The sequence below is a fragment of the Marmota flaviventris genome, chromosome 2 (assembly GCF_047511675.1).
Source record: "Marmota flaviventris isolate mMarFla1 chromosome 2, mMarFla1.hap1, whole genome shotgun sequence".
NCBI classification, from domain to species: Eukaryota; Metazoa; Chordata; class Mammalia; order Rodentia; family Sciuridae; genus Marmota; species Marmota flaviventris.
Genome location: NC_092499.1, coordinates 121412032 through 121428279, shown reverse-complemented (window position 1 = coordinate 121428279; position 16248 = coordinate 121412032). Strand labels below are relative to the sequence as shown.

General features: G+C 34.6%; 1 protein-coding gene across 6 annotated transcripts in view; it reads right to left on the bottom strand.

The window, feature by feature from the left end:
* Positions 1–16248, bottom strand: part of Scaper (S-phase cyclin A associated protein in the ER) — a 454707-nt gene that overhangs the window by 371773 nt on the left and 66686 nt on the right. For all 6 annotated transcript variants that reach the window (XM_027925223.2, XM_071608497.1, XM_071608494.1 and 3 more), the window contains one exon: positions 3175–3275. In XM_027925223.2, coding sequence (XP_027781024.2) covers positions 3175–3275 — 101 coding nt within the window. The remainder of the gene's footprint in view (positions 1–3174; positions 3276–16248) is intronic.

Here is a 16248-nt window from a genome sequence, read left to right as displayed (position 1 = left end):
GTGGTATCGAGTTACCAGATTTTAAACAACAGTAACAAAAACAGCATGGTACTGGCACCAAAGCAGGGGCTGGTAGACCAATGGTACAGAATAGAGGACACAGAGACCAATCCACAAAATTACAACTACCTTATTTTAGACAAAGGTGCTAAAAGCATGCAATGGAGAAAGGATAGCATCTTCAACAAATGGGGCTGGGAGAACTGGAAATCCATATGCAACAAAATGAAACTGAATCCCTTTCTCTCATCATGCACAAAAGTTAAGTCAAAATGGATTAAGGAGCTAGGAATCAAACCAGAGATTCTGCATCTAATAGAAATGTACCTTAACTTCTATTCCTCCTTTTTCACTGGCACCAGAACCAATCTCAGATAACAGGGTGCAAATCTCTAATGAAAAGTTCTCCCTAAGTATATCTTCTCTATTTCTCAGATTCTATCACTTCCCTTGGTCTCCCGCTGTTTATTTTCCATTCAATCTAATGATCAGGATTTTTCCTATATCATTAAAAAAGTGATACTATTAGAAATAAGAAATTTCAGATAAAACATTACTCAAAAATCTAAGTATTTTAACAATGTATTATCAAGTGACCTTTCAGAAAACCTATAACAAAGTATACTCCTATCAAATGACATTTCTCTTCAACCTTGCCAATAGGTAGCATTCTCTTTTAAAATTTTAATTGAGAAAATAGTATTTCACTGTCTTTTCAAGTTTTATATGTTCATTACCATAAATAGCAAGGCTGAATGTTATTACCAGCCATTTGGATTTTTCTTTTGGGATTCGCATATTGGCATCTTTAGCCCATTTTCCCCACTGGAATTTGTATCATTTTCCAATTGGATAGAAATAGTTTACCAATACTGCTATTATTACTATTATGGCTGTAAATCCATTGGCATTAGTACTGCAACTATTTCACCTTTTTTTTATCTTTTACACAGAAAGTCATCATTTTCTTGTTAAATCAGATGAATCAATGTTTTCATTTGTAGTTTATACTTTTATCAAGTCCTTACCTATGATACAAACATATAAATATTTATCAATACTCTCTTCTTTATTTAAGAATTAAACCTTTATTTTTTGTTTATTTGGTTTTTTTATGTGGTGCTGAGGATTGAACCCAGTGCCTTACCCCTGCTAGGCAAGCACTCTATCACTGAGCTGCAACCCTCTCTTCTTTATTTATAATTTCATTTTTTAACCTTTAAATCTCAAGTCTACTAAAATGAGTTTTGATGTATAATTTGAAGAATATGAGACAAATGATTATGTCTTCAGGAAATTTAAAGTTGCTACCCATATCTGGGAGCTGCCTTTTAAGTAAAACAGAAGAAATGCCGATAGCTGACTAAAATAAAGATGGTCAGGTACATTTTTGAATCATGGGGTCAGGACAGGGATGGTAACTACATAGTTTAGGCCTGGATTTGGTCTCTGAATCTTTTTCAATATGATTTTCTTAAAAAAATCTATTTTTAATGCATTAGTGGTTACATTTAGGCCATTTTGAATATTAAAAAAACTCAAACAAATTAAACAAAAAATGAAAAGAAAAAGGAAATAAAGATTTACTGTAAGGATACAAACTATGAAAGATCAAGGACATCTAAGGGGAGAGAAAAACCAGAATCAGGACTCATGAGAATTAGTCCTAGAATAGATCTAGGCTTTAAAGCAACAACATTGAGCTCTTGTTGACCACATGATTTCTCTCATCTCTGCTTCTCTCTGTAAATTTATTCCATTTTCTTTCAACCTGCACTCCTCTACTTATCATCTCAAGGGCAATAAAGCTACAGGCCCGTATCAGAATAATGATCTCTTAGCTTGGTTTAACCCAGGGAGGAACTCACCTCCAAACCTATTACTAAGGACAGGGGTAAAACTATTTGGTTTAAGAAAAAGACACCTACATCTGACCCATCCAGGGACTGTGGATGAAGCAAGCAACCAAAATTTGCATCATGACTTGGAACAATGACACATACCTATATCCCAGAGCTACTGGGGAGGTTGAGACAAGAGGATCATGAATTTCAAAGCCAGCCTTCATAATTGAGCAAGATCCTTTCTCAAAAAATAAAAAGGGCTGGGGATGCAGCTCAGTAGTAAAGTGTCCCTGGGTTCAATCCCTAACACTGAAAACTAATTTTTTTCATCATGAGATGCAAAAATATTTTAAAAGATCCACCTATCACAATTTTCCTGGATTTGGTTTCCTGTGAATTCAGTTCTCTGGATTTTTATCTTGGGATTCCTTTAGCCACTTGATTCCCTGGGAGGTTAACAAATTAGGATGAACCAAAAGATGCCTTCTCTAGTAAAAGGTTCCATCCACTGAAACTAAACCAAGGTTAAATTCAAAATAAAGTGGCAACAAAGTCCTGTTTTCTCTGGGTAAAAAGGAATCCTATTCATGAGAGCATCACTTTCATGATTTAATCACCTCCTAAAGGTCAGGACTCTTTATACTATCACATCAGCAATTAAATTTCAACATATGGATTTGGGGGACATATTCAGGCCACAGCACAAATGATACCCTTCAGGAAGGCAGGAACTGTTTCTGTCCTTTACACTACAACAGTCCCTGAGCCTGTTATAGAACATTCAGATATTGTGTGCTGATTCCAAATTAATCTAAAGTTTTCTAAAGAAAATTTGATATTTCACTACTCACTTAATCAAAAATCATCAATTTTATTCATAGTCTTTCACCATGACAAGATATAGCTGTTTTAATTTACTCCCCTCATCTGAAAGACCAATCACTTGGAAAAACCCATCACATCCTTTAAATACTTCCACATCCTCTATGAAATCTCTCCTGATCTATCCTCCAAAAGAAATCTGACCTTCATTGAAAACCCATAGTTACTTTCTGAACTAATAGATTCTATTTTATCATATCATTAGACTAGAAATTCCATGAAAGTATAAATGTGTCATATACAGCAATTAAAGGTCTATACCAAATAATGTACCTTGCACCTGCAGGTACCCAATAAATGTTTGTTGTTAAACCAAATGAGAAATTCAGCACCCAACTTTTATGTTTTTACAAGTTTCAAGTAAATCTGAGGTTAAAGCCATCAACAATTTTAATGATTGCTATTAAAACTGCTTAGTACTATAAACACAAATATCAGAGCAAATTACCTGCTTTGAGCATCAGTCTTCTCTAGCTTTTCCTGAAGTTGAATCCAGTCAATCAGTGCTTTGAAATCTCTCACATAATTATCCAGCATCATTAACACCTCCTAATTTAAACAAAAAAAAAAAAAATTAACTTCCATTTTAAGAGAAAAACATTTTTTAAAAAACTATTAGAGTGAAGGACTTACAAATTAATAATGTTTACACTACATTCATTGAAGAAGCTGAACATCTGAATTGCCCACTGATCTAGTTTTTGTTCTCTCTGGGTATTTTCCCCCGCCTCCATTTTCACTTTGGTTAAAAGAAAAAAAAAAAAAAACAACGAAGAATATGAAGTCAAGAGTCTAAAGACCAAGAAATGGCATTGATATGCCTTCTCAAGACCTCTCAAGTAGTAATCCTCTTAACCTGTTTATTGTAAAATTAATATACAGAAAAGTGCACAAAAGGGGCTGGAATTGTGGCTCAGTGGTAGAGCACATGCCTTGCACGTGTAAGGCACTGGGTTTGATCCTCAGCACCAGATAAAAATAATAAAGGTACTGTGTCCCATCTACAACCAAAAACATTTTTTTTAAAAAGTGCACAAAGGATGGGGATGTGGCTCAAGCGGTCGCTGGGTTCGATCCTCAGCACCACATACAAATAAAATAGAGATGTTCTGTCCACTGAAAACTAGAAAATAAATGTTAAAAAAAAATTCTCTCTCTCTCTCTCTCTTTAAAAAAAAAAGTGCACAAAACATACATGTGCAGAAAATTACAAAGAAAAGAATCCATGTAAAACACCACAAAGGGCACAAACAAACAAATTACTACAAAGCAAAGATGCATGTAAATATCACCTATGACAAATATAATAGTACCAATCTAAAGTTCCTTGGCATCTCCTCCCAATCCCTATGTCATTTGTCTTCCAGGGTACCACAGCCTTGGCTTCTACCATGTTATCTTATCTAATTGCCCTGGCTGATATTGAATAAAGGGGTTAAGAGGAGACAACATTGTCTTACTCCTGATCCTACAGGGGAAAGATTTCAGTCTTTCAAAATAGAGTTTGATGTTAGCTGTGGGTTTCTCATATATACCATTTATCAGGTTGAGGATGATTTCTATTTTTGAACTGGGTACTTAGAACACTGGTTTGTAGGTTTTTGTTGTTGTTGTTCACTTCAAATATATGCATTTTAATGCTATAAAGTTTCTCTTAAGCATATTACTTACTGTTCTTATTATCATTCAATTCAAATTTTTTCTAATTCCTGCTATAATTTTTTCCTTAATAAATGAATTATTCAGAAGTATTTTCTGGAGTTTCTTCTTTAGAAGTTCTATCTTATCATGGATTAAGCCCCTATAATTCTTTATCACCTAAGAATCCTTCACTATCTTAAGCTTTCAGAAGATGTTATAAATCAGCTAGATTGTCTAGTTTCCTTCAATGGGAGAATTGGCCCAAACTACCTCATCATCACTACTGGAAGTAGAAGGAAGATTTTTACCAGTGATTTGGGTAAAGAAATACATGGCATGTTCATCCAATATACAGATGAAACAAAACTATGGTAGACAAGAGAATCAGAAAACAAGAAAAATAAATCTGCTCTATTCAATAAGATAATCACTTCCTACTGGTGCTACTGAGTTCTCAAAATGTAACTAGTGTGAACTGAATTAGGCTCAGACCATATGTTACCCAAGCTGGCCTCAAACTTGTAAATCTCTTGCCTCAGCCAGCCCCCCAAGTAGCTGGGATAACAGACATATACCACGGTCCTGTATATATATACTATCTTAATAATGTTCATACTGATTACATCTATAAAAAATACACACATACACACACAAGTATATGTATGTGTGTGTGTAAATATATACATGTTTGTGTATGTGTATGTGTATGGACAAGTATGTATGTGCATGAGTGTGTGGGTGTATCTCAAGTATTAGGGATTGAGCCAGGACCTGGTGAACGCTAGGTGAGTACTCTACCACTAATTCACATCCCCAGTGCCTCCATGCCCCATTCCCATTTATTTTTTTTTTAATTTTGAGAGAGGGTCTCACTAAGTTACCCAAATTGATCTTAGATTTGCAACCCTCCTGTCTCAGCCTCCCAAGTAGTAGGATAACAGGTGTGCACCACCATGCTGTATATCTTAATAATGTTCCTATTGATTGCATCTTTAAAGAATAATTTGATACATTAGGCTAAATAAAATATATTTTTAAAATTAATTTTACCTGTTACTTGTAATTTTTTAACATGGTTAATAGAAAGTTTAAGAGTACATAATGGTTCACATTATATTTCCAATAGCAATCACTGTTCTAGACACTCTAAAGTAATTTTAGGAAAAGCTAAAAAGATGGGATTTTATAATGAAAAAAAATCAGGTTTACTCTTTAATACTAAAATTAACTCCAATACAGTACTGGGAGAAAGTTGATCTTAATAACACAGGGCACTTATAAAAACAAAAGACCTGAAACTGTAAAATTACCAGGAAAAAAAAAACCAGGGGGAAGTTCTATGATATTGGTTCCAGAAATGATCTTTTTAGATAAGTACCCAAAAACACAGACAACAAAGGTAAAAATAGACAAATGAGATTACAGCAAACTAAAAAGTTTCTGCAAATCAAAAGAAACAACAAAAAAAGATGGGGAATGAGATGGACATCATTGCCTTAAGCACATGTATAAAGACGTGAATGGTGTGAATATACCTTGTGTACAACCAGAGATATGAAAAATTGGGTTCTATATGTGAAATATTAATTGTAATAAATTAGAATAAAAAATTTAAAGAAAAAAAGAAATAACAGAGTGAATAAACAACCTATGGAATAGGAGAAAAATATCTACAAACCATACATCTGACATAGGGTTAATATCCAGAAAAATATAAGGAATTCAACTCATTAACAAGACTACTCACTTTAAAAATTGTTAAAGGACAGTTATCAAATGAAGATTTACAAATGGCAAACATGTAATGAAAGAGTAACAAACATCACTAATCATGAAAGAAATGCAAATTAAAACCACAGTGAGGGGCTGGGGCTGTAGCTCAGAGGTAGAGCACTTGCCTTGCATGTGTGAGACCCTGGGTTTGATTCTCAGCACCACACGAAAATAAATACATAAAGTAAAGTACTGTTGTCCTTGTACAACTAAAAACAATTTTTAAAAAACACAGTGAAATACCATCTCACATTTTAGGATAGCTTTTATTTAAAAAAAATTTAAGATAAACTGGCATATTGTGTACACCTGTAATCCCAGTAACTCAGGAGGCTGAGGCAGAAGGATCACACATTTGAGGCTAGCGTGAACAATTTAGAAAGAACCTAACTCAGAATAAAAAATAAAAGAGGGTAGGAATGTAGTTCAGTGTAAGAGTACTCCAGGGTTCAATCCCAAGTACTGAGGGGGTGGGGGGCTGGGGTAGAAAGGGAGGGAAGGAAGGAAGAAAGAAGAAGGAGAAAGAAAAGAAAGATTAGTGTTGACAACAATGTGGAGAAAGCAAATGTTTGTACACTGTTTGTAGGAATGTGAATTAGTACAGCCATTATACAAAACAGTATAGAAATGCCTCAAAATTAAAAATAGAATGACCATATGATCCCACAATGCAACCTTTGGATACATACCCAAAGGATCTAAATATATCAAAGAGATATCTGCACTTTCACGTTCATCATATCATTCTGCACAATAATCAAAATACTGAATCTATGTAAGTGTCTATCAATGGATGAATGAATGAAAAAAATGTGGTGCGTGTCTGGACACACATACACATACACACACAGGCACAACACAAATGAACTACTACTCAGCCTTTAAAAAAAAAAAGGAAGGAATCCTGTCAGTTGTAACAATACAGATAAACATGGAGGGCATTATATTAAATGAAATAAGTTAGGCACAGAAACACAAATAGGAAATCTCATTTGTATGTGAATTCTAAAAGAAGTTGAACTCATAGAAATAAAGAATAGAATGGTGGTTAACAGGAGCTGTGATGAGCAGGAATGGCTGGGGAGATTCTGGTCAAAGGAAAACTCAGACAGCAGGAGATCTACTGACCACTGTTAATAATAATGTTTTATATTCTAGAAGTGTTATGAGTAGATTTTAGGTGTTCTCTCCCCAAACAGAGATAAGCAATATGAGACAGTTCACATTTAATTACCTTTATTTAGCTATTCATAACTTACACATATTTCAAAAATAATTTCTATGCGATAATTAAATATAATTTTTGCCTTTTTAAATTAACTAATTAAAAAACAAGACCCAATTATAGGTCTACAAGAAATAAAAATTCAGTATAAAGACACAAATATATTAAAAGTAAATAGATGAAGAAAAATACACCATGTTAACACTAATGAAAAGAAAGCAAGAGTAACTATTAATTTCAGAACAGTTAAAAGCTAGAAAAGTTATCAGGGATAAATAAGGGCACCACACATTCATAAAGGGGTAAACTCTCCAGGAAATAGAATAATTCTTTTTATATATATATATATATATATATATATATATATATATATATATATATATGCCTAATAATACTTTGTCAGAATACACAAGGCAAAAACTGAAAGAACTGCAAAGAAAAGTGGATGAATCCAGTACTGTATTTGGAGAGTTCAACAACTATTAGTAATGCACAAAATCAGCAAGTAGAAAATCAGTAATTAACAAGATCATCAGTCAATTGGACAAAATAAATATCCACTGACTACTTCATCTATCAACAGCTGAATACACATTCATTCTGGGCCAGAAAACACATGTTAAAAAATGTAGAAGAAGAGAAATCATATAACGTCTGCTCGAAAACCACAATGGACTTAAGCCATAAATCAATGTCAGAATTAAATAATACTTTTCTAAATAACTCGAGTCTAAGAAAGCAATCTCAAAAGAAATTTTAGAATATTTTAAACAAAATTAAAATGAAAACAATTTATCAAAACTTATGTGATGCAGCAAAAACAGTACTCATGGAGAAATTGTTAGACCAAACGCATATACTAGAAAATAAAAAATATCTAAAATCAATCAGTTAAGTTTGGTCCTAAGGAAACTAGAAAAAAAAAAGCAAATTTAATCCAAGATAATAAGAAATAATAAAACTGGAATAGAAATCAAATGAAATTGAAACAGAAAATCAAACAAGTTAACAAAAGCAAAAGGTGGTGCTTTGAAAAGATCAGCATCTAGCCAAGCTAAGGGAGTACATGAATTAAATGAAAGCAGTGACATCACTATAGACTCCAGTCATCAAAAGTATAACAAAAGAATAATATGAACAACTTTATGCCCATAAATTTGATAACCTAAAGGTAAGGGTACAACTCCTCAAAAGAAGCAAACTGCAGGAGCCGGGGTTGTGACTCACTTGCCTAGCATGTGTGAGGCACTGGGTTCTATCCCTGGCACCACATAAAAAATAATAAAAACAAATAAATAAAGGTATTGTGTCCATGTACAACTAAAAAATATTTTCAAAAAAAAGAAACAAACTGCAAAACTTCACACACAAAAAATCTTATAGACCTATGAAATTAATTAATAGTTAATAACGTTCCAAAGCAGAAAGCACTGGCCCAAATGCATTAAGTGATGAATTCTATCAAACATTCAAGGAAGATATGATACCAATTCCTTACAATATCTTTCAGAAGACAGAAGCAGAGGAAATACCTTCTAACTCATTTTATAAAGCTAACATTAACCAGACAAAGAAAACTAGAAGTCATTACCTCTCATAAACACAGAAAATCAAAATATTAGCAAATCAAATCCAACAATGTATACAAATAATTAACCACCATGACCAAGTGAGATTTATCCAGTTATGCAAGGCTGATTCTTTGAAAATCAAAGAAAATAATGCACCACAAAAAAAATCATATGATCATTAATAGATACAGAAAAAGCATTTGATCAAAACCCAATACCCATTCATGTTGGGGGGGAAAAACTCTCAATGTGTATGAAGAGAAACTTCCTCAATTTGATAAAGAATACCTATAAGAAACTTACAGCTGACATATACTTATGGTAAGAAACTAGAAGCTGTTCCACTAAGATCAGTAATAAGCTAAAGATGTTCTGTATCACCAAATCCTACCTAATGCAATATGGAGGGGAGAGGAAATAAAAAAGACACAGACTGTGAGTGAAGAAATAAAACTGTCTATGTTTGCAGATGAAATGATTGTCTATGTTGAAAAGTCAAACCTGGAACTAATAAGCAAGTATAACAAGATTGCAAGATACAAGGGTAATGTACAAAAGCCAATCGCTTTCCTAGATATTAGTAACAAACAAACGGAATTGGAAATTTAAAACACAATACTAGATGTTAGAAAGATGGCAGGATTGGAGGCTTCTGGTTTTTCTTACTCTCACGATGCAATGAATAAACATCTACCCATGGATCAAATGCCACTGAGGGATAGCCAGAAACCAGTTAAAAGATTTCCACAGGCCAGGTAACTGAGAAAATGTCCACATCAAAGTGAATAGGAAAAAGCACCACACAAACACCACCCTGGGCAGGGTACCTTATACCTGGGAAGGAATCCTCAACTCCCAGCTTCTCCCTGAAGAAAGAGGGAAAAGGGGTTAAACCACACCTACACAGCCCCAAATTTATGATTACAAGAAAATCACCCAGCTCTGGGAGCGAAATTGCCTCAGTATTCCTGAGTCTCCAAGATCACAGAGAACAAAGAGTCGATTTTAAATGAGTATGAGCTCACTTCCAGCAGCTAACACCCTAAGATCAAGGAAGAGAGAAAGGTAAAATCTCCCAGTTCCTGTTTCCTCATGGTTTGTATGCACATTTTTCCAGCTGCTGCCTAAGGACTGGATTTAAAACTAGCCTTCATCTGAGAGCTACTAAGTCAGGTAAACAACAAACTTCTTGGAGCCTGAAAGGGTATGTGGGCAATTCCTGACCCTTTCTCCCACAGACTTAAACAACAATAAAACTAAAACTAAAGATTCTCCTTAGAAGGAGTTTGTACCTGTACTGAGTGCTCCAGCTTTTACAGCTCCCACCAGATGAACTGGCTCCTAAATCACCTAGCTCTGGGAATTGGAATTAATGGGGTTCTACATTTGTGAATTTTCCTAAATCACTGTGATCAAGAAGATAATTTGTAATTGGTTACCCTTCCAGTAGGTATACTCCCAAGCTTAGCACTCAGAAAATAGGCAAAAACTCCAGGCTTCCAGTTTCTCCCTGAAGGGGGCTAACCGCACACATATGTCTTGCTTGACTTTTCCAGCTGCTACCTGTATGTCCGGTCATTAATTAGCCTGCATTTGGGGGCCAAAAAAAAATCAACCATTAGTCTTCTCAGACCTGAATGGGCATGTGGGTACTTCACACATCCTACGGAATTGCTGCAAAAATATAGCCGAAGAGTCAGCTACCCCACCTATCTTTGAGGACAGGGCAGACATCTGTCAGGCTCCTCAGGCCACCAAAAAAACAAACCAACAGGCTAAAAGATTTTGCAGTCTGAACAAGAAAATACTGAAGCACAACATTTAACACCTCAACGTTTTCAGTTGTTTTTATTTATTTTTTTTTTTGGGGGGGGGGGCGTTGGTGAGGTTGGTACTAGGGATCAAACTCAAGGCATGGTAGGCAAGCATTCTATCACTGAGCCCACATTTCCAGCCCTCCAGTTGTATCTTCAGAAAGTACCTTTTATCTCATTTGTCTGAAGGCATTAAAAGGATTTAGCACATGGTAAGTTGGTGACCACTAAGAACAAAGATAAGTTTAAATAAGCCCAAAGCCTTCAGAGGCATCTAGAATCTGGCTGAGCTGTTCAGATCCATCTCCTACACAAGGCCAATATGACAAGACTGGAAGAGGCAGATTCCTTATTTAGTGCAATAAATACGGATATTTACAAACAGTAAAAAAGAAAGAAACAAACAAACATATAAGCAAATATGCTCCAAATAAAAGAATAAGATAAACCTCCAGACACTGGTCCTAAAGCAATGGAGATACATAATTTAGCCAACAGAATTCAAATGAATACTCATAAAGATGCTCACCAAGGTCAGGAAAATACCACATGAACAAACTGAGTATTTCAATAAAGACAGTACAATAATTGAATTTAAAAAATGCAATCTAGTAGTTAGAAAGCAGATCAAATGAAGTGGAAGAAAAGATGGCAAATTCAAAGACAGGTTACTGGAAACCATCCAACCTAAGAAATAAAAAAGCAAAAAGATGAAGAAGAGTGAAGACAGCTGAAGGAACGTATGGGGCAGCATCAAGTGGGAAATGTAAGTACACTACTGGAGTTAAAGAAGGAGAGAAAAAAAGAGAAAGAAACAAAAAGTTTATTTTTAAAGAATAAATAACAGCTAAGCATGGTGGCACACACCTGTAATCCCAGACACTTCAGGAGGCTAAGGCAGGAGGTTCACAAGATCAAGGTCACCCTCTAAAATACAGTGAAACCCTAAGTAACTTAGAACTTGTCTCAAAACTTAAAAATAATAATAATGATGATGATGATGATGATGATGAAAAAAGAGGAGGGGGCAGGGTATGGGAATGTAGCTCAGTGGTAAAGCACCCCTAGGTTCAATCTCTAGTACCAAAAGCAAACAAAAAACTTACTTTAAAAAAAAAAAAAAAAACAGCTAAAAACTTCAAAAACCTGAGGAAGAAAACAGAAATCCAGATCCAGAAAGCCCAAGTGATATTAAATGACACAAATCCAGTCAGAATTACACCAAGACACGTTTATGCTCAAATTGTCAAAAAGTTAGGATTTTGAAAGGAGCAAGACAAAAGTGACTTCTTATTATAGTCCCCCTACCCACTATCAACAGACTGTTCACTAGAAACCTTATAACTCTCAAAGGAGTGGTATAATAGATTCAAAGTACTAAATAAAAAGTGTCATTAAAGAATATAAGGTCCAGTAAACCTGAAATGAAGACTTTCACAGACAATGGTTAAGGGAGTTCATTACCACTAGACCTGCCTTATAGGAAATGCTAAAGAGAGTTCTTCGTGTTGAAACAAAAGGATACTAAACAGCAACATGAGACGTTAAGATTGAAATTTGCTGGGAAAGGTAAAAATGTAAACAAAAAATATGTTTTAAAAAAACACTATTATGTATAATTATAATGTAATAATTAAAAGAAAAAAACTCAAAAATAATAATATTTTATGACTATAATATAGTGGTGGATAAGTCAATTAAGATCCTACCATAAAAATAAAGGACAAGCTAGGACCACCCCACCTACCCGCATTGGATCCAAGGCCCAGCCCCAGGCCTAGGACAACCCTTCCAACCAGAGGGACCAAGGCCAAGGTAGGTCTCCGGACCACCCAGCAGACGGGCAGACCCACACTGGAACCCAGGCCTACCTCACCTCCATCTTGGGACACTGCAGCCATCCCCATACCTCTCCCCACTAAGTAATCTCCACCTTGGGACAACAGATAGGGCCTGGAGGCAGCTGAATCTCCAAACAGACAACCCATCCTTTCAGCCCTATCTCTGAAAGTGGATGTATCCATATTGGGACACCTCACTGCTATCTTGAGTTACCACCTCCATTGCCACCACCACTTTTAGATGCAAGAGCATTTATCATGGGATACTGGCCAGGGTCTAGAATTCCACATCAGGAGAAATACAGGTAATCTGCAGGGACACTGTAAGATTATAGGGTAGAAACTGCATACCTCAGATTGGCACTGCAAGAAAGGAAGACCCATAGACAACATGGAAAAACAAGGGAGGAAGTGACCCAAAACAAAGATACTACAATAATCAAATCCATGGACAGCGCAATTGACGAAATGTCAGACAAGGAGTTCAGAATGTACATAAATAAAAAGATCTACAAATTAAAGAATGAACTAAGTGAGCAAATAAAAGCAAAAATTGATCACTCCGATACAGAGATAAGAGAGCAAATACAGGCATCCACTGATCACACCAAGAAAGAGATAAGGGAGCAAATACAGGTAGCAAAATATTACTTCAAGAAAAAGAGATTCTGACAAAAAAAAAAAAACAGAAATCTTTAAATTAAAAGGTAACTATGTAAACAAAAACAAAATTAAAAATGAAAATGAAATTTAAAAACTCAATAAAAAGCATAACCAACAGACTAGATCACTTGACAGATACATAGTCAGATAATGAAGACAAAATATACAATCTAGAAAATAAAGTTGAACACACAGTGAAGATGGTAAGAAACCATGAACAGAACATTCAAGAATTATGGGATACATCAAAAGACCAAATCTAAGATTTATTGGGATAGAGAAAGGCACAGAGATTCAAATAAAAAAAAAAAGCACAATGTCTTCAATGAAATAATAACCAAAAATGTCCCAAACAAGAAGAATGAAATTGGAAAATCGAGCACAAGAGGCTTACAGGACACCAAATGTACAAAATAACAACAGATCTACTCAAAACACATTATCAAGAAAATGCCTGCCATACAGAATAAGGATAGAATTTTAAAAGCCACAAGAGAAAGAAATCAAATTACATATGGGGGAAACCAATTAAGATCTCTCAGATTTTTTCAACACAGACACTAAAAGCTAGAAGTACCTGAAACAACATATACCAAACTCTGAAAGAAAATGGATGCCAACCAAGAATCTTATATCTAGCAAAATTAAATTTTAGACTTGATAACAAAATAAAAACCTTCCATGACAAACAAAAGTTAAAAGAATTTACAACTAGAGAGCTTGCACTATAGAAAATCCTCAGCAAAATATTCCATGAGGAAGAAATGGAAAACAACGAAAATCAGCAAAGGAAGGTATTACACTCAAGGAGAAAAAACAATCAAAAGAGAAACCAAGTTAAGTTAAATACAAAAAATAAACAAATATGACCAGGAATACAAATCATGTCTCAATAATAACCCTGAATGTTAATGATCTAAACTCACCAATGAAAAGACAAAAGACTGGCAGATTGGATTAAAAAAAAAAAGACCCAACAATATGCTGCCTTCAAGAGACTCATCTCATAGGAAAAGACATCCACAGACTGAAGGTGAAAGGTAGGGGGAAAAAAATACCACTCACATGAACCGCGTAAACAAGCAGGGGTTTCTATCCTCATATCAAATAAAGTAGACTTCAAGCCAAAGTTAATCAAAAGAGAAAAGAAGGACATTTCATACTGCTAAAGGGACTGGAACCACCATTTGACCCAGCTGTCTCACTCCTCGGTTTATACCCAAAGGACTTAAAAACAGCACGCAGCCACATCATTGTTTATAGCAGCACAATTCCCAACAAGATATAACACTAATAAATATATATGCCCAAAACAATGAGTGTCTACATTCATCAAACTAACTCTTCTCAAGCTCAAGAGTCAGACCACATCACAATAATTCTGGGTGATTTTAACATACCTCTTTCACCACTGGACAGATCTTCCAAACAAAAGCTGAACAAAGAAACTATAGAATTCAATAATACAATCACTAACTTAAGACTTAACATACATATATATAATATTCATCCATCAATGAGTAAATACACTTTCTTCTCAGCAGCACATGGATCCTTCTCTAAAATAGACCATATATTAAGCCACACAACAACTCCAAGCAAACACAAAAAAAATAGAGATATTACCCTGCCTTCTATCAGATCATAATGGAATGAAATTAGAAATCAATGATAAAATAAAAAATAAAAGCTACTCCAATATCTGGAGACTAAATAATATGCCACTGAATGAACAATGGGTTGAAGATATTAAGGAAGAGATTAAAAAATTTTTAGAGGTAAATGAGAACACTGATACAACATATCATAATTTCTGGGACACTATGAAGGCAATACTAAGAAGAAAGTTTATTGCATGGAGTTCATTCCAAAAAAGAAGAAAAAGTCAATAAATAAATTAGCTAACATTACATCTCAAAGACCTAGAAAAAGAAGAACAAACCAACACCCAAATCAATAGAAGACAGGAAATAATTAAAATCAGGGCTGAAATCAATGAAATTGAAATAAAAGAAACAATGGGAAAAAATGATAAAACACAAAGTTGGTTCTTTGAAAAAATAAATAAAATTGACAAATCCCTAGCCATGCTAACAGAGAGAGAGAAAACTCAAATTACTAACATCCATGAAGAAAAAGGAAATATCACGACACACACTACAGAAATACAGAAGAAAATTAGAAATTATTTTTAAAATTTGTACTTCAATAAAATAGAAAATACCAAAGGTACTGAAAAATTTCTAGAGTTATATGATTTGCCAAAACTAAACCAGGATGATATACACAAGTTAAATGGATCAATTTCAAGCAATGAGATGGAAGACGCCACCAGAAGCCTACAAACCAAGAAAAGTCCAGGACTGGATGGATACACAGCTGAGTTCTACAAGACCTTCAAAGAAGAACTAATACCAATACTTCTCAAATTATTTCATGATATAGAAAAAGAGGGAACACTCCCAAACTCATTCTATGAGGCCAATATCACCCTGATTGCAAAGCCAGACAAAGGTGCATCAAAGAAAGAAAATTTAAGACCAATATCTCTAATGAACATAGATGCAAAATTCTCAACAAAGTTCTGGCAAATCGATTACAAAAACATACCAAAAAGATAGTGCACCATGATCAAGTGGGTTCATCCCATGAATGCAAGCTCGGTTTAACATATGGAAAATAATAAATGTAATTCATTACATCAGCAGACTTAAAGATAAAAATCATATGATCGTCTCAATAGATGCATAAAAAGCATTCAACAAAATAAGGCACTGCTTCATAGTCAAACACTTTAGAAAAGCTAGAAATAACAGGAACATATCTCAACATTGTTAAATCTATCTATGCTAAGCCCAAGGCCAACATCATTCCAAATGGAGAAAAATTGAAAGCATTCTCTCTAAAAACTGGAACAAGACAGGGATGCCCTCTTCACCACTTTATTTAACATAGTTCTTGAAAATCTAGCCAGAACAATTAGACACACAAAAG